The 26,827-nt window shown below is 45.8% G+C and overlaps 1 protein-coding gene across 2 annotated transcripts in view; it reads left to right on the plus strand.

The window, feature by feature from the left end:
- The window catches only part of LOC144781655 (uncharacterized), a 196,511-nt gene that overhangs the window by 41,586 nt on the left and 128,098 nt on the right, over positions 1 to 26,827 (plus strand). For both annotated transcript variants that reach the window (XM_078660620.1, XM_078660621.1), the window contains exon 3: positions 2,298 to 2,459. In XM_078660620.1, coding sequence (XP_078516746.1) covers positions 2,298 to 2,459 — 162 coding nt within the window. The remainder of the gene's footprint in view (positions 1 to 2,297; positions 2,460 to 26,827) is intronic.

A 26,827-nucleotide genomic window follows, 5' to 3' on the forward strand; every position in this document is an offset into this window, starting at 1 on the left:
TAAACTCCCAAATACTAGAACAGTCTGATTTTTAGCACATGCTAACTTTCACCAACACATTCTTGAAGAATCAGCCTGTGGTGTACACCATAGATTACGCCAAGCACTGCCACATTTGCACTACAAAATCATCTCTACCCCTTGATCCAGCAGCGTGTTTTTCGGAAATGGTGATGATTTTTTCCCTAGATATAAAGCAACTTTGGTTTTGTAATAGTTAGTTTCTATCAAAGGAGCAACCATTAAAATCTCGAAATTAAGAACAGTTATTGTTTACCCTTAATGAGATAGTCTGAATTCTTTCAAACACACACAGAATCATCTCAAACTACCTTTTGATTAGTTACCTTCATAAAAATACCGATAGTGATGAATTCCCTACATTACAATACAGCAACAGCATTTAATGAAAGTAACAATGCTATAAAAGCGCATTTTCACCTGAGAAGTTAGAGCTAGAGAGCTGGGCTTGGTCGATCAGATCTAAAAGGCTTAATGAAATTGTTTAATCATGGTCATTGTAGCTAGACCTTCTTAAGTAATTTATTGATGTCATTTGTATTATTTTATCTAATCTTGTGGATGCATTTTTCATGTTTTGGTTTTTAACTTGTTGTGCTATGTAATGCTTTTAAAGATATGTTTTATCGAAATAAAGCCTACTGACTGACTGACTGATAATATATCTAGCCCGGAGGACAGTCCTCTCAGTTCTAACGTGGGATCACGTTCATAGTTCGTACAAAAAACATTTGGAGGGGAAGAAGCATGGTCTCATGCATTTTCCTTTTGTTCGGCTTCATCTCGAAAGCAACCATTTGAAGGCAACATTGCTACCTTTTACTTTTATGGGTTCTAGTTAGACCATTCCTAAACACAGTATAATGCAGCTTATATGAGTGAAGGGCCGAGAACTAAATCTTTCTCTACGGTGTGTGCCACTGGCCAGTTTCCAGACCAGGGTTTTTTCTAGGTATTTCTGTCTTGGAAGGGCACACCTTAGCCATCTGGAGCTGGTCTGGTTTCGGACATGTGCAACAAAAGATCGTTGCTCTGGATGATGATTCAAAACCAGACAGCCACTGCATTCAGCTGTACAAGGAATTCGCTGCGGAGGGAAATCGAAGGAGGGATGCATGGGGATATGCGGGGATAAGGGAATACAGCTTAATGTGTTTACCACGATCCGTATGATCCTGCCTCCCCTTCCTACCCTGTTGAATATCAAGGACAGTACTCGACTACTGGAATCAGCTGCCACCAAGTATTGGCATTAGTTTGGTCCTGTCCTGGAGTGGTAGGTAAACAAACAAAATGGAGAATCACTTTGGGTGATCTCCCAGAAACCCTCCAGGGTCTGTCACTCCACTGATGAGCAGCACAGCATAATCTTGTAGAACATTCGTCTGATGGCTTCTGACAGGGGTCTCTTGTACCTTTAAACACAGGAATTTTCCAGAACATCAAAATAAGGAGAAGGTGGTCACATTGACAATGCCCTTGGATTTTTCGACTCTACAGCCACAAACATATCTTTGAATATGTTATTGGTGTCTAACTTTATTACCTTGAAAAATGTAGGCAAGGATTTTATGTTTCAAATATCTTGTATGTTTACATACTGCTTGTCATGAAATGCATTGCAGCTGAGTTTTGATTGTGGAACAGGGATTCTTGAGAAAAGACTTTTAAGAAGGAACACCTGTTTGACTTTTCATGAAGAGTGATGAACTATTTGAGCCACTTTTAACCATGAGAATGGGGGTAAAGGTAGTAATGGGAAAAGTCCTAGGGCAGACAGACGAGAATCGGACTCTAGTATTCAAAACCAGGACACTATCAGACCTACTATTTGTTCTTAAGTTGGATACAAACACGGGTAATTCAGACCCAGCAGTCTCTCTCTCGACCATCAATCAAGTTGCTTATATGCTATGAAAGCTGAGTCCTATTTTATGCTAAATGGAACTTTTAAAGAGCTCTTACACCCACAGGTCTCTAGTTGCTTGAATAAAAACAAATACAAGGTGAAAGTGTGTCTTTAGTTGAACCAGAAAGGTTTTTAATTGTTTTCTAAAAAGATGAGTGGCTGAAGTTTGATGCCCAAAGGCGGGGAGTTCCATAACTTTGGAGCCAAAACTGAAAATGCACTGCTCCAGGTTTGGGGGTGGGCAGGTCCCTGAGTTTTATGGGCCTGAATCCTATTTCTATTTATTTGCATTTAGTAGTTGTTTTTCTCTTCAATAAGTTATACTTAAATATTGAAATAATCATACCCTTAATTTCTTTCCAAACAGAAGTGAAGTGCCTCCTTGCACAGGATATCGATGTAGCCCAGGAGATTGATGTCCCACTAGAGACTGATGTATCAGGATCACCTATCCAGTTAAGACAACCCAGCAGGGTGTCACTTCGAGGGTCACGAGGTGCCCTGGCGAAGCTGGTGATCGTGCGGCCTGGTATGTAACTGTTTCTTGGTGGTTATTAGAAAGTAGAAAAACATTAATGTGGACAGAAAACATTTGAACATTTCAGATTTTGTTGAGTATTTTCTGAGAACTATCTATGCCCTCAAACAAGCATGTTCTTTTCTAGTGCTGTATGGAAAGTTGTTAATGGCTTCTAATTAAGCTGACCATAATAATGCAGTGTTTTATTTAAACTCTGTGCCCAACTGGCCTCAGTTTGGACCAGCTACAGTCTGGATGATCTTAAGGTCTACCGTAATATGCTGGACATGGCATATGATGGGTTCTCCAGTCCTGATACTGCCCATCTGCTTGCTGTACTTGATAAAGTGGGCAGTGTCCTTCTGCAACGTTTGACTCACATATTTGCATTTCCACCTTCTTATGTCCATTTACCAGTGTGTGGCTACTGTTGTCGTTCTAAATTTTTTTCCATGTTTGAATTTATTAGGTTTTTCAGACGCTGTGGCCCACATAAGTATTTATCAGTGGGTGCCACTTTGGCAGGTAGTAGTCCGCCCAGACAAATACGATGTGCTTCATTAAAGTTTAAAATCTTTTATACAGAGCATGAGTGTTAGTTCTGGGGTGTTCAAGGTCTGATAAATGGAAAATGCTGTTTATGGGTCCAAATTATAGATTATTCAAACCTCTAAATTTTGCAATCTGTTCTGCCAAGCTCCAAAGCGTTTTGTCTGGGAGTTGTGTTAAATTCACTTATGCCCCTTAGTACTTAGTGCTGTTGTGACTTTCTAGCACTATCGCTTATATGGCTTATTTGATATGTAATCCTTTCACCTGCAGAAGAATGATATACTGTAGTTGCTCCAGTAGTGCTTTCCCACCTTGCTCACAATAATTCTTTGTAGGTGGGTCTTACCAAATATTGGTTTGCTCTCGTCAAGCCCATTAAAAATTTAGTGGCAAGGCACTGGCAATTCATGGCATTTAATTCTCTCTCCTCCAACGCCTTTATGAAAATACTCCAGGGTGCATGTTCAAGGGACGTTTCCAGGTATATTTAGTAGCAGGTAGTTGGGAAGAGAGTCCTCTTGCTAGCTTTCCTCAGAGGCGACCCCTATGATCTTTGAAGGAAAATTGAGCGAGAACCTTTTCCACTGACATTTTTGCTGAGAGCATCATGAAACTACCTACTAGCTTCAGTCAATGTATGCAATATTATTTTTCAGAAGTCCTGAATCGGAAAACCATTGATGAAAAAAGTGCCTCTTACTGAGTGGGTATGCTGATGTCCTTAGTGAGGTGGACCCCTACTGTCTTGAAGTAGGAGACCTGCATAATGGAGTCTTAAAGAAGGCTTATGAGTTTGTACTGTAGCAGGTAGTGCATGTGTTCAAGACCTCTTCAGTAGTTTAACCCATTTTATTTTAGGCCCTTTCTACTCCTTCATTCATTAGGGATAATATGTGTGGTAAACTGGACTTTTTGCAGATATACCCCCCCCCCCCCCCCCCCCCTCCCCACCACCACCACCACCACCACTTTTTTCTGCTAAATGCTGTGGCAATTGATCTGAAAGTGTGCTGGGTTCTGCTAGCAAGGCCCCAGCACTAATGCTCTTTCTCTTACACTGTAATTGTGAATTTCTGCACCCAATTTGCAAGTACTTTTACTCCCCTGTAAGGCCCTAGTATATGGTACCAGTGGTACCCAGGGCAGGGATGTAAAAGGGAGAGCCCGGGACTGCAGCACTTGTGCCCCCCTGAGTGACCCGAGTGAAACCAAAGGCTGCAGGTCTGCCATGTTAGCCCTCCACTAGCAGCTTGCCTGCATTAGTTCGACCCTGCACAGATCATGTGTGACAGGGTCAACTCACTGCATTTAATATATGCTAGTCACCATTAAGTTAGGCATCTTAAACCTCATGATGCAGTGTGCATTATATTATATGTGTGGAAATATATGTGCAAGCATATATTGCCTTGTGGTAGAATTCTAAACGTATTTCTACCTCAAGCGACCAACATTCCATAGAATAACATGGGCTGGACACTGGACATACTCCAGGTGTTCAGCTCCATTATGGAACTGTCAGTTTTCTTTGTGTTTGGTATCTTAACCCCTGACACAATAATGGTGTTGAGGTTTAACCAGCATGTACCTAAGTGGCACTTTAGACAGGGCCTACTAAGTTAGCTCGGTGTTCTCGTGCCTTGGCAGGCTGTTCTGAGGGTTTGCTGCCAAGACAGAACTCTGAATTTATGCTGGGAAGTGTGTGCCTCTCTGAGAGGCCAGAGACTAAGACATGTGTTTCCAGGAGGTGATACCTCTGCCCACATAGGATGGCTAATGAATGGACCATCACAGCGTTTAGCCTCAAAGGCTTCACCGGCACAATGGGACAGAGGAACTTGTCACCTGCTCGAGAACAAATTTACCCCTTCCCCAGGCACTGTTTTTTGTCGGTTGGCTGGAAATTAGCTATGCAGAAGGCGTGCACCTCCACAAGGCTGACCACACCTCTAGGGTGTCGCAGCTGCGGTGTACATTCGAGGATGGTGTTGGACGTCTTGAATTCAGATAAAAAGCAGTTCTGAATAGTTTTGACACAATTCCACTGGATATGGTAACTACTGGGGCGGATTAGCAGCAGCACTAGATGCCCATTGGCTAGTAGTCCTCACACACACTAATACCCTCTGAATCCAGGATTTAAGGGGCAGCCAGACACCAGAACCTTAGATTCGATGTGATAACAAGAAGTGACCCATTTCCACGACAAGGCAGGACTCTATTAAGACAGGTGCTAAGCTCCGCACCTGTGACAGCCCCCCTGCACCCGCTGGATCGTGACTCGATCAAGGCAAGCAACGGGTTCCAAAAGGAAAGTGACCCCTCTTCAAATTCCAGACTTCACAAGAACTCCCTTGTGTTAGAGGAACTAGTCCCCTGCAGTCAGCAGGCATAAACTGCTAAATCCACAACCTTGAAGTGCTGTCTACCGAGCCGTCCGGTGTAGATGCTCAGTCACTGGGCATGTGGCTTCTAGGAACTGTAGTCCCGACCCTCCGCGAGGCTCAGCTTTGTACACCATTCCCCTGGTCTTCTGGAAGATTTCATCAACCACAGTGCTTGCAGGTACCAAAGCTTGCTGTGGTCAATCAGGCTACTCCCTGCTTTACTCGAGGAGAGATCCAACGGCACAAACAACCAGCCACTCTTGTGGCTTTGTTTTAAAGATCCTGCATTTGTTTTCACCCTCTCTTGGCACGCCTGCCACCACCGCTGGCCGCGGATCCTTTCAGCAGCACGAATAGCTAAGAGCACCTCTGCACTGAGTTCGCCGAGCGAGGTAGAGTCATTCTGCCTGGAGACTCCTTGTCCAGGTTCAGCTCCCTGCTTAAGTTCCAAAGGTTATTACTCAACAAGATCCGCAAGTACCTTTTTTGCTAAGGTAACCCGTTTAAAGATAGCAAGCCTGATTGACTGCTCCGTTTGACAGCTAACGTGCCCCTCGGCACCCCGCTGTCCTGAGCCTGGTAAAATTGTGTTGGCTTTTGTGAACTGGACTAGGGACTCACAAGACCTTAATCTTCAGTGGGTTCAGGTAAACTCGCTCTCTAATTAACCGATTGCTTATATATGTTTTCCCACTGACCGCAACGTTAATATTTTTCTTTAAAATTGATAACTCTGGTTATCCTGTATGTATCGATTTCCTTTTGGTGTTTTACAATGTATAAAAATGTAAGCTGATTTTATGAATTGGTGTTGGATTTCTCTGGAATAATGTCAATTACTTATCCTCCATGTTGGTGATGGGAAAAAGCTTAACACATGCTCCTCTAAGTAGCCTGTCTGATCTTTGCCACTCTATCAGGACAGAGGGAAGGTGTACCAGGGTCCGTCTTTGTGTGTTGTGCTAGTATTCCATGGTAAGGCACCCCTTCAAACCATGAAATACTTTCACCTTGCAATATTAGTGTTTCAGCTGTGGGATTCCTGAACTTGTGTTTCGCTTCACCACTTAAACATAAGTATATTTTTTTGTGCATGAAAATCCTCAATTGACTTTATATCAAAAAGTGTATTTTGTTCAGATTTAGAAAAAATAGTTTTCATTTAAATTGTCAGTGCCCTGTGTTAATTCCCTACTGCAATAGTAAATTAAAGAGTAAAATGTTTAACGTTGTTTAGGAAGTAGGCTAAAGTACTTTAGAATTTTTATCCTTTTTAATAAGTTACCCACTTTCTAGATAAAGTAAGCACAATGGAGGGTGTACCAGAACTCGAGGTGATCACTCTCTCAGCATCCAGGATTTTAGAGCTTTGTGAAAACTTGGGGCATTGGCTACAAAGAAAGGATGATCTAGTACAGGCCTTCCAAGTGTAGGAGGATGAGCAAGCTAAAGCAGAGAACCTCATCAGGTGAGCCTGAGACACAGGATGATGTCTTGGCTCAACAAGTGGTTGAAGAAGATAAGAACTGTGATCTCATGCAGTTTCCAAGACAGCCCTCTCCTGCAGGTAGTGGCAGAGGCCACTCTAGTTGTAGACATGTGAGTTGGGCAGTAGGAGACCTTGAGGACAAGCTTGCCCAACTCTCCCTGGAGCAGAGAAAACTTGAACTAGAGGAGAGGAGACTAGCCCTAGAAGATAGAAGGGTTAATGTGGACCTAAAGCCTAAAGATGGTGGCAGCAAAGTTAATAGGGTCAGTGGGGAAACTCGTGACCCTAAAATTCCAAAGGGTATAGTCCCCAGTTACAACGACGGAGATTACATTTCAAAATGGTTTGCAACTTTTGAGAGAACCTGCACCATGAGAAGAGTAGGTAGCCAGCACTGGGACTCACTACTGTGGGAATTACTACCAGTTAGGGGCAGAGATACGGCTCGGCTACCTCTTCAACTAGGATCAGAAGTCTATCATCACATGACAGATACTTTCATGGAAGGCTTTGGACTTACTACAGAGGAGTACAGAAACAGATGTAGGGAAATCCATAAAAGACATAAACAAACTTGCGTAGATTTTGGGACTCTGCAGTCAAGGCACTGGAATGCTGTATTGAAGGTAATGAAGTAGAAACATATGAAGACTGTGTAATCTATTGATAAAAGAGCAGGTTCTGAAAAAATTGTTCCGTAGAGAAATGCATCTGGTAGATTCTGAGTTATCTTCTCCCAGAGAGCTGGTAAAGATTGCAGATAAATTTCTCCGATCCAGGGTTACCCAGAACAAGACCCAAGGTGGAGGTGACTCCAAGAAAGGTGCTCAAACTTCCCAACAGGGGAAGGACATGAGCACTGTCAAAGGTAAAAAGACAGTCCTCATCATGCCCACAAAAGACTTCCAAGGAGGGTAGGCCCAGAGACTCTTCCCAGTACAAAGGAAAGGGGTACCAAGGTAAAAATTGGCATCCCAGGAAAGCTGGGAACTGCTTTGATTGTCTCAAGCCTGGACACAAGAAAGGTGATGCAATATGTGAATTGGTACACCGAATTTGCAAGTACTTTTACACCCCTGTCAAGCCCTAGTGTATGGTACCAGTGGTACTCAGGGCAGGGATCTAAAAGGAGCTCCAGGGCTGCAGCACTTGTTGTGCCACCCTGAGTGACCTGAGTGAAACCAAAGGCTGCATGTCTGCCATATCGGCAGGCTGCAATTAGTATATCATTTTTGTAGTGTTTGAGCTGATGCAGGATGTGGGGTGATTGGGAATGTTCTTGGTCTCCAGACAACATTCTTCACTTACTATTTAAAGTTGTTCAGCTTTATAGTAACTCTGGAAAGCAGGGAAAGCCATCCAGTTATGTTTGGGCAATTGAAGGATCAGAGACAAGGCGATACAAAAGGGGATGATGGACGGAGCGTTTGAGCAAATCAAACACTCACCCCCAGTCAACTGATCTGGGTTTAATCCATCACCGTTCTTTAGCCCACTCAGCCACCCCATTTCAGACATGGCTATATGCAAATCAGTCTGACCCTGTGCCTCATGGGAACAGTCCATCCCGAACTGCCAAGCCATGTCTTCCATGGACCGGAAACAAGCATCCTGGCACCGGTTTCGGATTCATAATCCTCATCAGCCAGGCTATCTTGAATCCAGTGGCCAAGTGAGCAAGGGACTCACGTCTGAGCATACCCTGCCACACTTAGGGCGAACAAAGCGATACAAAAGGGGATGATGGACGGAGCGTTTGAGCAAATCAAACACTCACCCCCAGTCAACTGATCTGGGTTTAATCCATCACCATTCTTTAGCCCACTCAGCCACCCCATTTCAGACATGGCTATATGCAAATCAGTCTGACCCTGTGCCTCATGGGAACAGTCCATCCCGAACTGCCAAGCCATGTCTTCCAGAGACAAGACCATATTCACAATCCACCATATTTTCATGAGTTTTTGAATACCAGGATTTGATGGACCTGTAGTTACGAAGAATGGGAAATGTAAGAGATTCTGGGATGTTGGGGTTTATGGGGATAATTACAGAGGCTTCAAGCCTCCGGCCAAAGTACAAGAAACCATTTAGGAAGTTGGTCATGTGTCTTGCATTGGATCGAGGGCAGGTCCAGCAAAGGCAGTGTGTATGTAATTGGAGTGTTATTAATAATTTGAGTCACCAGAGAGAGAACATGGTGAGAACTGGATCTGAGGAGTATGAGGGGGGTTATCAGACATCAGCATGGGTGTGGTTTCTGTCCCATAACGAGCCAGAACCAGTTTGTCGGTGATGCCATTTTGGATCGTAAGGACCCTGGGCACGAAGAATGTGTTTAAACTTTTAAATTCTGCTAACTACATTGCTCATTTTATTTGTGATTGTGAAGATTTGTTCTACCAGCAACTTTTTTGTGTTAGTAAAGCGCACCATAATGCGTTTTTTACTTTTGTATTGTTTAACAGTTTTCTAAAGCATACATTCAGCTATATTATAACACTGGCTAACAGGGTTACAGCTCAATTTAATTCAAATAATCTTTATTTGCAATTTATTTCTTCCATAAAAAAAAATACACACACAAAATGAAATCCCATACTTAAAACTTTAAAAGATTAAAACATAAGATAAAATAATGCTCTAATACAGCAGTCTTATTGCAACAGTAGATCATATGCCAATCTTCAAAGTGTACAAAGCAAAGTGACGTGGGATTATTTGTTTGACTCATAGTGCAATGTTTCTAAATAAGCACACATTTTCCTTCGCTTATTAGCATGAAGGACAAATTTAGTTCTTCTTCCACGCACCCATTCTTGGAAACGTTATGACAAAATGTAGAAAAATACCTCACTGAAGCCTCACGAGGTAAAGCCTTTCCTGTGTGTAAGTTACAAATGATAAGTAATTTGGAATGTCATTACACAGGTTACCTCTAGTATATTTTTGTACTGTTGTCTTGGCACACTCTCTGGAATCCCTCATGGCTTCCCTATAACCCATGAGGGGCATCTTCAGTTCTTTTTTGGTATACCATAAATGCTTGTTGGATCATCCAGGGAAGATTTTTTATGCATGACCGTTGAGAGGCTCACATGGACACACCAGGGAATGTTATCTCTACAATCAAGAGCCAAACAATTTTTAATGATGACTTTAGTAAACTTTGTTCCAAACTTAGTCCAGATGCTATGCCAAAACAGAAGTGCATTAATATGAATAGTGTCTTCAATATGGGGACCACAAGTTCACTATGAAAAATATATGAAGAAGTAGATTGTGGTATGACCAGGGCTCGAGTCGGGGATCCATGCGGGTGGACGGCATCCCCCCACTCTTTTCACAGGGTGGACGCCGTCCCCCCTGCCAAGAAGCTGGGCCCCACAGAAATATGCTGAACGTGTCCCGGTGTAAATTTCAGTCGTTTAGCACGTGACGTCATGAGGTCATTTGCATACTATCAGTCCCCCCACTTCTTTTTATAGGACTTGTGCCCTGGGTATGACCAATAAGCTGCGCAAGAAATTGTTCTCCAATGTTTGTAGTAATTTGCTATTTGACAACCCACACAAGGCAGCCCTGTAAATTACATAGTTGATACATTTACTGTTATACAAAAGCAGCATCTCTTATCAGTTTATTTCCAATTTTGTATGCAAATCTAAATAAGTACAGTGCAAACAATGATTCAAAACAAATTTATACACATTAGATATTGACCAGCATTCTGAACTGATCCAATGTATTGTTGCTCAACGCTTCTGGGCTTATATTATCTGGGGTACTTTTATTCTTGAAGGCAACCCCCAACCTCCTGGCAATGCAGGCACCCTGCCCCCAACAGACTCATTCCCCAAGCTGAATAATGAGAATCTCCCTTTCTGTCTTGCCCATAACTGCAATCCCGGTAGCAGCGGTGCAGTCAACTAGATCTCAAAATGTGCACTAGCGCAGAGAACAATCTGGGTGAAGTCTGCCTTGTGAAAAAAGACCATTTGAGTTCCCAGTCCTTGTGTTCCCTGAGGTGGAATGGGGCTAAATGTCACAGGGCAAAGGAATAATGAGAAATGTAAAATTGTGCACTCCTTCCTGATTGCCTTTGGAAGGGACTTTCATATTTGGAAGTCTTCCCATTCTTCGAGAAAAGGCTCTCAAGTTCAAGTTCAAGTTCAGTAATTTGTATAGCGCACTACTCACCCAGAGGGTCTCAAGGCGCTTGGGGGAGGATGGGTGCATTACTTATCGAAAAGCCAGGTTTTGAGTTGCTTTCTGAAGGAGAGGTGGTTCTGCGTAAGACGGAGGTGAGTGGGGAGAGAATTCCAAGTCTTGGCCGCTAAGTAGGAGAAGGATCTTCCTCCCATGGTGGATCTATGGATGCGCGGAATTGCGGCGAGGGCTTGATTGGATGAACGTAGTTGGCGGGTGGGTGTGTAGAAGGATAGTCGTGTGTTGAGGCATTCTGGTCCTAGGTCGTAGAGGGTCTTGTGTGCGTGGGTGAGGAGACGGAATGTGATTCTTTTGTTTACTGGGAGCCAGTGGAGGCTTTTCAGGTGACCGGAAATGTGGGCATGACGGGGGATGTCCAGTATGAGTCTGGCTGAGGCGTTTTGGATGCGTTGGAGTTTTTTCTGTAGTTTGTCTGTGGTTCCGGCGTAAAGGGTATTTCCATAATCCAGACGTCTAGTGACCAGTGCGTGGGTGACTGTCTTTCTAGTTTCGGTGGGGATCCAACGGAAGATTTTTTTGAGCATGCGTAGGATGTTGAAGCATGAAGATGAGACGGCGTTGACTTGTCTGGTCATAGAGAGCGAGGAGTCTAGGATGAAGCCCAGGTTACGTGCGTGATCTGTAGGTATGGGTGCTGTACCCAGGGCCGGTGGCCACCATGAGTCGTCCCAGGCAGAGGGGGATGATCCTAAGATGAGGACTTCCGTTTTGTCCGAGTTTAGTTTTAAACGGCTGTTCTTCATCCAATCGGCTACTTCTTTCATTCCTTCGTGTAGATTGGTTTTGGCGGTGTTAGGGTCTTTGGTGAGGGAGAGTATCAGCTGGGTGTCGTCTGCGTAGGAGATGATGTTGAGGTTGTGTTGTCGCGAGATGGATGCGAGGGGGCTCATGTAAACGTTGAAGAGGGTGGGACTGAGCGAAGATCCTTGTGGTACGCCGCAGATGACTTCGGTGGCCTCTGATTTGAATGGGGGGAGGCGGACTCTCTGGGTTCTTCCGGCGAGGAATGAGATGATCCAGTCCAGAGCTTTTCCTTGTATTCCGACGTTGCTGAGGCGTTGTATGAGGGTGTTATGACAGACTGTGTCGAAGGCTGCGGAGAGGTCAAGTAAGATGAGGGCAACTGTTTCTCCGTTGTCCAGTAGTGTTCGGATGTCGTCTGTAGCTGCGATGAGGGCGGTTTCGGTGCTGTGTTTGGCTCGGAATCCGGATTGTGAAGGGTCGAGGGATTTGTTGGATTCGAGGAAGGCGGCGAGCTGACTATTGACGGCTTTCTCAATAACTTTGGCCGGGAAAGGGAGGAGTGAGATGGGGCGGTAGTTCTTAAGTTCAGAGGGGTCTGCTGTGGGTTTCTTCAGGAGGGCACTGAGTTCGGCATGTTTCCAGCTTTCCGGGAAGGTAGCGGAGTTGAAGGAGCAGTTGATGACATCGCGGAGATGGGGTGCGATGATGGAGTCTGCTTTGTTGAAAATGTGGTGGGGACATGGGTCGGTTGGTGAACCTGAGTGGATAGAGTTCATCAGGCGGATGGTGTCTTCAGTAGTGACTGGGTTCCAGGTGCAAAGGTTGTGAGAGTGTTGTTTTGGTTCGGAGGTGGGTGGAGTGGTCTGATCTTCGGACTGGTTATCAAAGCTGTTATGTATGTCGGCGATTTTGTTGTGGAAGAAAGAGGATAGAGAGTCGCAGAGGTCTTGGGAGGGAGTGATGTCGTTGGTGCCGGCGATGGGGTTGGTAAATTCTTTGACGATGTTGAATAGTTCCTTGCTGTTGTGGGCGTTGTTGTCGAGTCGGTCCTTGAATGCTGATTTCTTGGTGGATCGGATTAATTGGTGGGGTTTGCGGGTGGCGTCCTTGAAGGTGGTCAGGTTGTGAGTGGTTGGGTTTTTTCTCCAGGATTTCTCGAGGGTACGACATAACTTCTTGGATTTCTTACGGTCATCGTTGAACCAGGGGGCCTTTTTGCTACCTTGTTTGATCTGGTGGTTTTTCATGGGTGCTAATTCGTCAGCGCTGTGGGTGATCCATTGTGTGAGTTTGGTGGCTGCTTGGTTTGGGTCCGATGGTATGGCAGGAGGGTTTTGGTTAAGCGATGAGAAGAGTTGGTCGGTGGTGATTTTGTTCCAGTTTCTTCGAGGAATAGGTTGTGGGGGGTTGTGAGTCGTGGTCTTTTGTAGCTGAAGTGGACGCAGCTGTGGTCCGTCCAATGAAGTGCTGTGGTGTGATCGAAGGAGATGTGTTTGCTGGAGGTGAAGATCGGGTCTAGCGTGTGTCCGGTTAAGTGGGTGGGGGTGTCAACAAGTTGTTTGAGTCCGAGAGTGGCCAGGTTGTCCAGAAGGGTGGTGGTGTTGCTGTCGTTTTTCTTTTCCAGGTGAAAGTTGAGGTCTCCCAGTAGTATGTAGTTCTCGGATGTGAGGGCATGTGGGCTGATGAAGTCCGTGATGTCTTCGTTGAATTGTGTGCGGGTTCCTGGTGGTCTGTAGATGAGGGTGCCTCTAAGTGTGGTCCTGGAGTCGGTGTGGATCTGGAAGTGAAGGTGTTCGGCGACCGCGAGGTTGACGTCGGAGCTGGTCGTGATTCGGATGGTGTTCTTATGGACGATGGCGATGCCTCCTCCTGTTTGGATGGTGCGGTCTTTTCAGATGATCTTATAATTGTCCGGGATGGCTATGGCGATGTCGGGTGCTGATGAGGCGTTCATCCATGTTTCAGTGAGGAAGGCGACGTCCGGCGATGTAGTGTCGAGTAGATCCCAGAGTTCAGTGGCGTGTCTGTGGACCGAGCGGGTGTTCAGCAGGATGCACTTCAGGTGGTTAGAGTCGGAGCTGAGTTTGGAGGAAGTGGATTTGGTGTGGGTACTGATGCAGGTGAACTTGCAGGAGTGGCAGGCGAATGGTCCGTCCTGGGGTAGCTGCGCAGCATTGTGGTGTGCGTCCGGGGTTAAGGGCAAAGAGGGTATCGGTGTCGTACGTTATGCTAGTGGAGTGGGATTTGCGAGGACCAGGAGGTCTGGCGCTGGGCGCGGTCCAGGCGCGGACGGGCGCAGAATGGCTTACCTTTGGCGCACCTTCGGCGCGCATGGGGCGCGACCGCTGCGCGCAAAGGCATCTGACATATGCGGATAGTGGGAGGGGAGGGGCGAGGGCAGAGCAGCTGGGGGGCGGGGTGGGGAGCCGGGCAGGGAGGCACAATAATAAACAACAAAATGGATGGCTGCGAGCCAAAAGAGGAATGGGGCACAAGCACTGAAAACGCGAACTAATTGGCAATGGCACCTGCACAATTAGGCACAAGACAAATAATTAAGGCAAGGCAGCACAGCACAGTATAATCATAAACAAAGCGCACTTTCGCACTATAGCGCTATTTTACAAATCTATTGTGCAGTCAGGCACTACTGGTAGCGTGAGCAATGCGAGTTGCAATTATCAATTTAGCAGTCTTTTATGCCGTCTGGCGCTACGATACCACTCTGGGAGCTGGGAGCAGCGTGATGAGTGACCGCTTCTGAACGGATCAGGACGGTCACAGCGCTACCACGGGATCGGAGCCTGCAGTATCAGTGGGAGGGCGGAGCAGCTGGGGGGCGGGGTGGGGAGCCGGGCAGGGAGGCACAATAATAAACAACAAAATGGATGGCTGCGAGCCAAAAGCGAAAGAGGAATGGGGCACAAGCACTGAAAACGCGAACTAATTGGCAATGGCACTGGCACAATTAGGCACAAGACAAATAATTACGCCAAGGCAGCACAGCACAGTATAATCATAAACAAAGCGCACTATAGCGCTATTTTACAAATCTATTGTGCAGTCAGGCACTACTGGTAGCGTGAGCAATGCGAGTTGCAATTATCAATTTAGCAGTCTTTTATGCCGTCTGGCGCTACGATACCACTCAGGGAGCTGGGAGCTGGGAGCAGCGTGATGAGTGACCGCTTCTGAACGGATCAGGACGGTCACAGCGCTACCACGGGATCGGAGCCTGCAGTATCAGTGGGAGGGCGGAGCAGCTGGGAGGCGGGGGCGGGGTGGGGAGCCGGGCAGGGAGGCACAATAATAAACAACAAAATGGATGGCTGCGAGCCAAAAGCGAAAGAGGAATGGGGCACAAGCACTGAAAACGCGAACTAATTGGCAATGGCACCGGCACAATTAGGCACAAGACAAATAATTAAGGCATGGCAGCACAGCACAGTATAATCATAAACAAAGCGCACTTTCGCACTATAGCGCTATTTTACAAATCTATTGTGCAGTCAGGCACTACTGGTAGCGTGAGCAATGCGAGTTGCAATTATCAATTTAGCAGTCTTTTATGCCGTCTGGCGCTACGATACCACTCAGGGAGCTGGGAGCAGCGTGATGAGTGACCGCTTCTGAACGGATCAGGACGGTCTCTGTCTGGTGATGGTCACTGTTGTCACACTGGATAACTATTTGTTACAAAAATGTGTATAACTTTGAGAGGGAAAATAGGACTCTAATACTATGTTTTCTTCTTAAATGCTTTATTCAGTAAATATTATAACCGTAAAAGTACAGAAACACATAAATGCATCAATAAAAATGACCTCATAAAGACATGTTAGAGCTCCAACAACAAGACTCGTCAATGAAGAAAAAAAATTAAAATCAACAAAAAGCTATATCTGAAAATCACGTTTAATGAAGGCTAAGATAAATGAAATCAACAGCTGAGAGGTACCTTAAACTGGAAGGAAGGTGAAATATCTCCTTCAGCAGCCCAGCGCTGCTTTGCAGCTGTCTTTGGTTGGCTGGCCCGGGCACAGCTGAAGTGCAATGAGGGTAAATCGGAGGTTCTCCTCTACGGCCCTTTTCCTCCGTTCTTTAAAGAGACTCTGTGGCCCCCAGAGTACCCCCCAGCCTTTGTCATCTGGCAATCCTGATAAAAATCTGGGGAACTGGTTTGCGGAAGATCTTAGATTTACTGCTCATATAAAGCGACTGGCAGGGGTATGCTTCGGTATCCTAAAATCTCTCAGGAAATTCTTCCCTCTGCTTCCCCGATCTGCCAGGGAAATGGTCACTCGGGCACTTATCTTGTCCCGTATTGACTACGCTAATGGCTTGTACGTTGGACTCCCGGAATACCAGTCAAAGAGTCTACATGAGACCTCTTGCTGCAATCGCACGCCAACACAACCTCAACATCATCTCCTACGCCGACGACACTCAGATGATCCTCTCCCTCACCAAAGACCCCGACACTGCCAGAACCAGCCTACACGAAGGGATGAAAGACGTCGCAGAGTGGATGAAGAACAGCCGCCTGAAACTGAACTCAGACAAGACGGAAGTCCTCATCCTGGGACCATCACCCTCCGCCTGGGAGGACTCCTGGTGGCCCCCGGACCTGGGCACCGCTCCCAAGCCAACAGACCACGCACGCAACCTGGGCTTCATCCTGGACTCCTCCCTCTCGATGACCAGACAAGTCAACGCCGTCTCCTCATCATGCTTTCTCACCCTTCGCATGCTTTGCAAGATCTTCCGATGGATCCCGACCGAAACCAGGAAGACGGTCACCCAGGCCCTCGTCACCAGCCGACTGGACTACGGAAACACCCTCTACGCCGGAACCACAGCCAAGCTACAGAAAAGACTCCAACGCATCCAGAACGCCTCCGCCCGACTCATCCTGGAATCCCCCGACGCAGCCACATCTCCGGCCACCTGAGGGACCTGCACTGGCTCCCCGTCAACAAGAGGATCACGTTCAGGCTCCTCACCCACGCACACAAGTCTCTCCACGACCTGGGCCCCAAGTACCTCAACGACCGCCTGACCTTCTACACGCCCACCCGCCAGCTACGGTCTACTAGCCTCGCCCTCGCCGCCGTACCACGCATCCGAAGAGCCACCGCCGGAGGCAGATCCTTCTCCTACCTGGCGGCCAAGACATGGAACTCCCTCCCCACCCACCTTCGGCTGACCCAGGACCACCTCACCTTCAGGAGACAACTCAAGACCTGGCTGTTCGAGCAGTAGCAGATCCCTTCCCCCAAGCGCCTTGAGACCCTTCCTGGTGAGTAGTGCGCTATACAAGTGTTATGATTGATTGATTGATTGAAAGAAACTGCAAGTAATTCAGAATGCGGCGGCCAGGGCTCTGCTGCAAATCCCTGGGCGCGCTGGCATGAAGCAGCACTTACGAGACTTGCACTGGCTGCCTGTTGTCCACCGTATCCAGTTTAAGGCCCTTACGCTGGCTCACAGAGCCTTGTATGGTCTTGGCCCGCTTTACCTCCAGAGGCGCTTTTCCTTCTACACGCCTCGTAGAAACCTCCGCTCTACCACTCTGCGCCTGACCACCGTTCCCCGCTTTCGCAGGGTTCGGCTAGGGGGTAGCGCCCTCTCTGTTAAGGCTGTGGAGGCCTGGAATTCTCTCCCTCTGGAGCTGCGCAACATCCAAGACACCACGCTATTTAAGAAACAGCTGAAGACCTTCCTTTTTAACCAATCCATCTAAATCTGCTGCTCGCTGTTATGGTTCACCTCTGCGCCGGGACACTCTTGAGTATCCGTGCGCGATATAAATGTCTAATAACATAATATAACATACGATATCACAAGGCCTAACTTGTCTTTATAAAGAAATAAACCAATATATACAATAGTACAAAATGCTGAAAACTAGTTGTAAAAAAGGCTATATACATTCTTTGGCAATATCAATTAAGGAATACAAAGAGGCCTAGAGTGCAATTGCTTTTACTGTGACAGACCAGCTCCAATGAAGATATTTGGATACGGCACCCATGATAATCTGATTAGATTCTGTGTGCAGCAGCCGCAAGGCATCTTGGTGCTGTTGACATCCTAACTGTTTACACAAAGTGTTAATCCATCTCTTTCTAGGGCGAACATAAGGGGCACATAAAAATAGGAAATGAGACCAGGGTTCCTCGGCCTGCAAACGTGTGTGACATACAGTGCTCAAGCTACTACAGGAATTCAATTTCGGTAGGAGCACCAATAATGGTTAAGTGCCATATTAGCACTTCAAATAAATCTTCCAAGCCGCTGGCAGTAATACATAATCTAAAAAACAGACTCAAATCTCACAAGACACTTACAATCCAAAAAGTCAGCTGTGAGAGATCCTACTGACACATTCCGCTACTCCTCAATATATTTAAAATCTCAAAAGCCTTCTTGAGTGCAGACTTCTAGAATTGCTTGGAAATAGAAATAGAAGTAGAAGACCAAAAGACACCCAGACCAATCTGAAATAACATACTCTTAACATAGGAGAGGCATTTGATTTTGCCAAATGAATCACTAGAGACTACATCCAAGAAAGATATGTATTAATCTTGCAAACCTGGATAATACTTTAGCCTATGCCAAAAGACAAAAGAGGAGAGACCTAAGATGGGCCTTATTAGTCATAGGATCGAGGCCCAAATCACGTCTTAAAGGAATCAACAGTGCATTTTTTGATAGGTCAGTTAAGGCTCTAATAAATGTATACTCAGCCACCCCTAGTGTGGTTAGATTGGTGGTGCCCCATAATTCTGCACCATACAGTGTGCTACCCTCAACTATGGCTCTATATAGCTTTAAGGCAGGAGATATACTCCTGACACTAGAGGCCTAAACAGTCTTACAATAGCTGCAGAGTGTCGAGTAAGGTTCAGACTGCTACACTCAACTTGGGGAGCCCAAGACATTGATTTAGTTAACTTGGTCCCTAAGTATACAAAGTCAGTCACCCGATCTAGTGGGCTGTCTTAAAAAATAATGGAAGTCCTAAATGACTTAGGGGGACATATGGCCATAAACTTTGTGTTGGGCTGATTAATTGCCAAGTCTCATTCACTACAAAAGGTCACAAAAGTATCCACTAAAGGTTGGAGGCCTCTCTGTTTTTTTTTATATTAGAAGAGTATTGTTGGTAAATAATAGGCAGGGAGTCTTGCGTCCAGCCAAACGGGGAGCCTCATATACGGTATTCTCTAGGAAAAGCGCAACATCATTTAAATATAAAGAGAAGGGGTTTGGGGCAAGGACAGTCCCCTCCCTGCCGGACACCTTTTTAGGTGGGTATTTGTTCCATTAACTCACCACCCCTACACCATCTAACTTAGGCATATGTCGCCTCATGTAGGTGCAATAGCACATCCAAAAGATGCAAAGGAACCCCTTTGTTCATAAGAACCTTCCACATCTTTCCACGGGGAACTAGGTCGAATGCAGACTTTAAGTCTACAAAGACCAGGTATAAATGTGCTTTATGATGATTGACAGTCTTCTAATATAGTATTAAAAACCTAAAGACCTGATCAATTGTACTAACACCTCTGCGGAAACCCGCCTGTAGGGGAGAAAGAGATTGGTGTTCCGCGATCCAGCCTTTGAGTTTTCTCAGGATCTGCCTTGCAAAGTCCTTCTGGGCCAAGTCAATTTAGAGGAGAGTCTGTGGAAGCTTTTTATGAGTGGGAATCATTTCTGCTGCCTTCCAGCTTGGTGGGATGTAGGCCCCTTCAAGGATACAGTTTGCAAGAATATTAAAGCATGAGGCTCAACTATAAATTTCCAATTAGAGAAGGTTGCCTGAAATGCCGTAAGGCCCTGCGGCCTTTTATTTGACTATAGCTTTAATCGCTATAACTGTGTCGGACGACTCCAACCAGTCAAAGGTTAGTATGTTATCGACCCTTGAGTTAGCTATACAATCAAAACTTTGATCCTGCTTGTAAAGATCAAAGAAATGGGAGTACCATATATATCATGCGAGATAGAATCAGCCAGTGAGTTAGTGGGGTGTTGCTCGCCATTTGCAACTATCTTCCAAAATGTCCTAGTGTCACAGGAAACTGCAGCATCATAAAGAGTCTCCCATTTATATGTGTCCAAGTCCTTGCGCATTTGTTTGAGTTGACGTATACTCTTTTCTCTTCATTCTTAGCAGGTTGGGATCACCATGCAAGAAGGCTGAATGAAGCTTGTCTTTCTTCTCATTACAAGATTTATTATACATAGTGCGTTCAGATTTAGTTGGACAGTCACCAAACCTGTGAAAATGAATAAAGCATTTGCTTGAATAGGACCCCATTATCCTATCAACCCTAGATTGCCACAGTTCATCCCTAGAGTGACCTAAAGAAACAGTTCCTAGCTTCAGAGTAGCTGCCTTCAGGGCTTTGGTCATATGATCTCTAATTCCCATATTGACTAAAAATGTTTCTTATTTAATTCTGCGCTTATCATTTGAGGGCTCTCTGTTTGTGCTTATGGAATCCGGATCGTCTGCTATAAAGCTAAAAATTTCTATAAAGATCAATGAAGAGCATTAAGGCAACTGTCATCCCTAGCCACAACCTTCAATTCAAGTAAATTATCCCATAAATACAGAGAAATTGTGCAATAGTAGATTCTGCTGGTATAAGACAAGGTGAATGTCATAAGCTGATAAGCAACATTTGACCATCGTTTCACCGGAGTAGTATTAAGTTGGATTTCCCATGTCTCATCCTCCTTGCTGATGGGGGAGCCACATCCCAAATCCATAGGTTCAAATGTCATTTTAAAGCCAGCTCCAATTATAACAGAATTTTTTGGGTCAAGGGATTCCTTAAGAGTACTAAGTTCGCAAAGTGCCTGAGTCTCAGCCCCTCTTCTGCCTACCCTGTTATAGATATTAAAGACATAAAGGGTACGAGCATCCTTTCTGGTCAAAGATAAGCCCAAAATATTGTTAGAGACCGAGGGAAAGACCAATATTTTTAACTCCAAATCTAGTTTAACCCAGATAAGGAGACCACAAGATGGGCCCCTCACTGAGAAGAGAGCAGGGGTTTAGAATGTTAGAAATCCTGATCTGTGCAGAGGAGCACATGACCAATTTTCCTGCAAAAGACGAAGATCAAATTTATCATTGAACACCCCCCCAATTCGGATCCTCAAGTTTAAATTTGGCTCCCGCTAGATTCCAAGAAATAATGTTCGTAATGGAGCTGGTTCTAGAGGGTGATTCACCATTAGAACCCTGAAATGCCATATCACTAATTGGAGACTCACTGACCCTTTCTGTAGGAAGGTCAAGGCCTCTATTATGGGGAATTTTGAGGCCGAGTGACCAGTCAATCCACCATAAAGGATCCCAAAGCATCCGACTGCTAGAGAGATGCCACCCCTCTGTCTCCCAGTAGACCACTGATAAGCAGTGGTAGTTCCTCCCAGCTAGAAGGTAAATCATAAGGAAGTGTGTGTGTGTGTGTGTGTGGGGGGGGGGGGGGGGGGTTCAATTTAAAGCTAATCTGAGAATTGGCAGTAATGTCCCTGCACAAGCCTAAATCAACTAGGCCCTCCTCTAGAGATTTCCCCTTCATGTCCAACCTTACAACCTAAAATTTACATTTACATTTACATTTACATTTAACCTGAGGCTATCAAAATGCCCTTTTTTGCTTGGTGAGATCAGGAAAGCAGTTGGCAGGAAGGTCATCCGCTTAGATGGCAGAGCGAAAATCAAGGGCTGACCGTATATAATATATACTTTTATTTATCATAGACTCTTCATCTTCCAAAACCCTACCTGATAGGCCAGGAACTTTTACCATATATAGTACAGATGGATTTTTAGACTATTGGGCAGCCCAGCTTTGGAGTCAAAATCAGCATGTCCAAATTTAAAACTCAAATGGGCTCCAGCGTCCACTCTTTTGTGTTTAAGGAGTAAATGATGCACAGTCCTACTAAGTGACAGACACGCTGAAGTAACGGAAAGTGGATTTATAATGGGGGGAGAACATGAAAAGCACTGTTTCATGGCACTCTTGTTTTTTTCACTCCATTTTTCTGGTCAATCAGTGTGATATAAGCACTACTAAAAGCCTCATGGTTATAATTTGCAAAACAGGGTGGTTTGACATGAGCTCTCAGCTCTCCAATTTCATCAGTCAATAGCACAAATTTTGATTTTAAATTCACTACCTCTGCCTGAAGGCTTTGAACAATTGAGACTGACAGCAGAACCCAGTACACAGCTTGCCCAGCTTGATAATTCAACGTTTGCAGTATGCGGCTGGGAGACCTCCGTAGGGTTTAAAGAGACTTCCCCACTATTCGTATGTATGACCGGACTAGAAAAAGGCAAACATATATTTGTGCATGTAACTAAATGAGCGAGTGGAATGGGCACAGAAACATTCACAGGGTCTGCAGGTTGGGGAGGAGTGCTTATTTGGCCACCGTCACACTTACCTGACTTAGAAGTCATCACATCAGAGACAACATTAGAGCTAGTTTGAAGCTTGGAAAGCCAGTTAGCAACTGACTTTTGCTTCTTTAAAACTTTCTTCAGAGGTTGCCTCAGCAAGGGATTACTAGAGTCACCTCTTCCCAGGAGATTTTACACTTGTTCAATTAAATTATCAATGTCTTTAAAAGTAAAATTTTCTGGAGGATTATCAAGAGGTGGACTTGTAGCTGATTTACGATTTTTAAGTCTTTTTTTCCCTGGAGGATTTCTGTGGCCTTATGTTTCATCATGATAGAAACAACGAGTAGTGATTTGTACTGATAGTGGATACGTGTAATAATATCTCTCTGTGTATGTTTGGTATGTTATTGGCATAGAGGGTGGGGGAGCATAGGCGTACCACTTTGGATCTTTCACATGGGTATGAACAGACCAACAACTTTTCAGATGTTCCCATTCTGTCCTAGACAGGGGGGTTGGGGGTGGTGTGTCTGTGTGTTTGTACACACACCATACTTTCACCCACCAATGTGGGGTAGGTAGTTGGGGTGGTTTCCATTATAGCGGTCAGCAAGTACAAATGATCCTTGTCCGCATCTAGTCGCAATAGCAGGGTGAAATGTTTTTCTAGAAAAAATTTTCATTGCACAACTCCACTGCATACGTACTTGTACAACTTCCAAACATAGCTTAAGATACATCAAAGTCATGTATTATTAGAGAACATATAGAGTATGGACCAGATGTTAATCAAGGATTCCTTTGAGATCTCCTCCCTCTATTCTGTTGCCAATAGCTTTGTGTAGTTAATATCTAGTGTCTCTCCCTCTGTCTTGCGGTGGTGGACCTTTGGGGCGGGTGAGATGCTTGCTCTTTTTAGACTTCATGAACCGCTTTCCTTTCAGGCAAGCCGGAGATGATGTAAAGTGCCATTTCCAGTTTGTCCTTTGGGGTAATGAATAGAAAAGCTATTGGAGCAGCCATGGGGGCACCAGTAGCTGCAGGGATGCGCCTCATGCATGTGGCACTTTTAGGATGTGCCAGTGGAATGCAGTTCACTCAGAGCCTTGGCCCGTCAGTAAAAGGGTTGGTCTATGCTGGGGCTTGGGTATCGCTCGACACTTAGGCAAGATAGTTGTAGTTTTCTCAAGTAAACTGTGAACTTTTGTGTAACTATGGCTGGCTCTAGAGCTGCTGGCTCAATTCCCCCGAGTGACAGGGGGAGGAGGCTAACCGGAAAGTGTGGTCTACTAGGTACAGCTGTAACAGCAGGCCGGAGTGGGCCTACCTTCAGTGTGACAGTTTGGACACAGACCCAACTGTTCATTATGGCTAACTCACACCAGAAGAGGGGGACACAAGCCTTATTGTTTTTTAAGGCTACAAGAAGACCCTAGACCGGGAGAAAGGAAAGTCAACAGCTATTGACTTGCTAAAGAGTAGGAACAAAATTATGGTAACTCTTGATACAATTATGAGGTAGTTAGAAAAGGCTGAAAAGTAGCTGCTATGGACTCCAGATTGGAGGTAATAGAGACACAAATGATGGAAACAACAGTGACGCTATTGTAAATTGACGAGCCTTGAGGGAAGACCGGACTGTGTGGAAAGAGTCAGATGACCAGACAAGAATTCAAGGTAAAGTGTTGCAGGCAATCATCCTTGAGGGAAGACCGGACTGTGTGGAAAGAGTCAGATGACCAGACAAGAATTCAAGGTAAAGTGTTGCAGGCAATCCTCATTTTAAATGGGAGATTTGAGATGTTGAAGAATTCTAAACATATAGCTAACATCAGGGTGAGTATCCATCCCTCCCTTTTGGTAGCAAAACGATTGAGGAGAAAATCTTTTTTTATGATGCTTTTAGCGCCTTCTGTTTTGGATGAGATGACTTTGGTCTAAAAGTTGTATAACTCTTACCTAGGTCACCAGATTCCTCAATGAAGGCGGGGCACCATCCTAGTCATGCTTGTGGACTCACAATATTGATATCCAGTCTTCAAGAACGCAGCATTGTAAAAACTGAAGCTGGTTCATGGAAGCTCATCCTCCTTTTCATGAATCTGTGGTGTCATCGAATGAAGGAGAAGAGGACTTTAAGAAGTGAGAAAAGAGTTAATTTTAGATAGGTCTTCGCCACCTTGGTCCACTGCCTGGTTGATGGTGCGCTGCGATGCAGATGCCAGGGCATGTCTGATAGAGACTTCTAGCCCCAGATTCCTTACCTTTAAATTTCCCCAGGCGTCAGACTGGATCAGGAAGATGTTTCATGAGCAGTACCCCTGCGCGTCTGTAGGTGGCATAGAACGGCTCTGCATGTCAACTTTGTCCATTCTGGAAGTGATGTATACACCACCTATATAGGCACCACCTGAGGCGCTCACATCCGTTCTTTTATTTCCACACCAGCCAGCGCTGATCTGAGGGTCGAGCCAACTCTGTCTTGACTGGATTTTTGCAAAAATATTTCAAGCTTGATTAGGTCTTTTCCTCTTGGTGTGTCATAGATCTCATCGAGGAACACCGGTTTTAAACCCTGTGTCACCTCTTACCGTGCAATGGCAATGTGTTTGTTGTTTCTGGAGCACGACCACGACTCACAAGTCGTGCTCCGACTGCCGGGCCAATCCACCAAAGGCTTTGAGGGAGCAGTCCCTGAAGCTGCTAGCGGCCCGGCAAGCAACTCCGTGGATTTCATGGTCTCTGGACTGTTCCAGGAGTCTAAGGTGCTCTTTTTTCCCCACTCGAAATTATCAGGATACTCGGGTAAGAGCACAAAAAACACAAGAAGTCGAAGAGTGCTTCGACTTTACCTCGTCTGTCAGCCGACGCAACAAGGGAGCCTTGCACTCGGAGCCTTGTTCCTCAGAACCTACGCCTGGGCCAACTTCGTGCCTCCCCAGTTTTCCGGTAGTTGGAGTGACCCCTGCTCAGATGAAAGAGTTTTATGATGTCAAACACCTCAATTTTTAGCATGCTGTCAGGCCCCTTGGGGTCGGAGTGGGCCCATCTGATTCCATGCCTATGGCTCCAGTTCGACCTGCCCCCATGGATCTGGTAATGGATCCTGACTGTTGCCTTTCATGCCACTGCGACCTTCACTGGTGCTGGCCCTGACGCCAATGCTTCAGGTGCCCACTGGTGGTGTCAGGCCCATTGTGATACCCGAATAAGACTCTGAGCTGGAGCTGCGACAGCCGATGCAGATTCCTGCGCTGACCGGACCCCCCTGTCCTAGGTCAGAGACTGAGCCCTATTTCGAAAGGCCAGATCTTGGGTAGGAATGGCAGGGGTTGCTGGACCCTTTAGATTACCAGCCTTATGAGCAGGGTTTCGCCTGATGTGAATAACTGGGTGATGCCAGGGGTCTGGATACGTCTCCAAATAGAGGCATGCTTTTACCGCCTACCGTGGCTACATATGCAATGGTGGTGTAGAGGGTGGCTGAGGTCCTCTATCTTCAGTTGCCCTTAGTGGCAAAGACCAATGTCTTGATGAAGGTGCTGCAACCGGGAGTCTCCTCCTCTGAACCCCTACGCTTGTTCTCCCTCCCCTTTGAGACTACCCCTACCTTAATTCCATGCCTCTATCTTATGACTGGCTGAGGGAGGATCATTTGTCTCTGCTCCGCAATGAAGTCAGGCTCTCTTGACCAAGAGAGCCAAAGAGAGTTCCGCTGCCAGAAGTAGGTTGTGGTTGCTATTCCCTCTACTTTCTGGTCCTCAAAAAGGACAAGGGTCTTCGTCCCATCCAAGATCTCCACACCCTCCACTATATCCTCCAAAAGGAGAAGTTCAAGATGCTCACATTGACTCTGGTCTTATTTGCCTTGGATCCAGGAGACTGGATTGTAGTGTTGGATCTGCATGATGCCTATTTTCACATCCCTGTCTCCCTGCCCATTGGCGCTACCTTTGGTTTATGGTAGGCTATGAGCATTTTCCGTTCACTGTGCTCCCTTTTTGCCTTACCAGTGCCCATTAGGTGTTCACCATGGTGATGGCGATGGTTGCAGCTCATCTGCGCAGGATAAGGGTGTCCGTTTTCCCCTATCTCGACGACTGGCTGCTGAGGAGGGCTCACCCCAGGCTGTCGTCTCCCACCTCCAAGCTATGACAAACCTCCTGCTTTCGCTTGAGTTCACTATCAACATGCCAAAGTCACACCTGACTCCCTCTCCGATGGTCCTTTTCATCGGAACTGTTCATTAACACAGTGCAGTTTCTGGCTTATCATCCCGAGCAGCGAGTCCAGGATATTCAGGTTCTGATACTGATGTTTTAGCCTCTATCCTGGGCTTCGGTGAGGCTGGTTCTGAGGCTGCCTGGCCTCATTGCTTCATGCATCTTACTGGTGACATATGTCAGATGGCATATGCGAGCTCTGCAGTGGGACCTGAACTTCTAGTGGGTGCAAAATCGGAGAAATCTCTCCAACATGCTCCAGATCTCGGAGGGAGCTGCAAAGGACCTGCAGCGGTGGCTAATGAATAATG

The sequence above is a fragment of the Lissotriton helveticus genome, chromosome 9 (assembly GCF_964261635.1).
Source record: "Lissotriton helveticus chromosome 9, aLisHel1.1, whole genome shotgun sequence".
In the NCBI taxonomy this organism is placed as follows: Eukaryota; Metazoa; Chordata; class Amphibia; order Caudata; family Salamandridae; genus Lissotriton; species Lissotriton helveticus.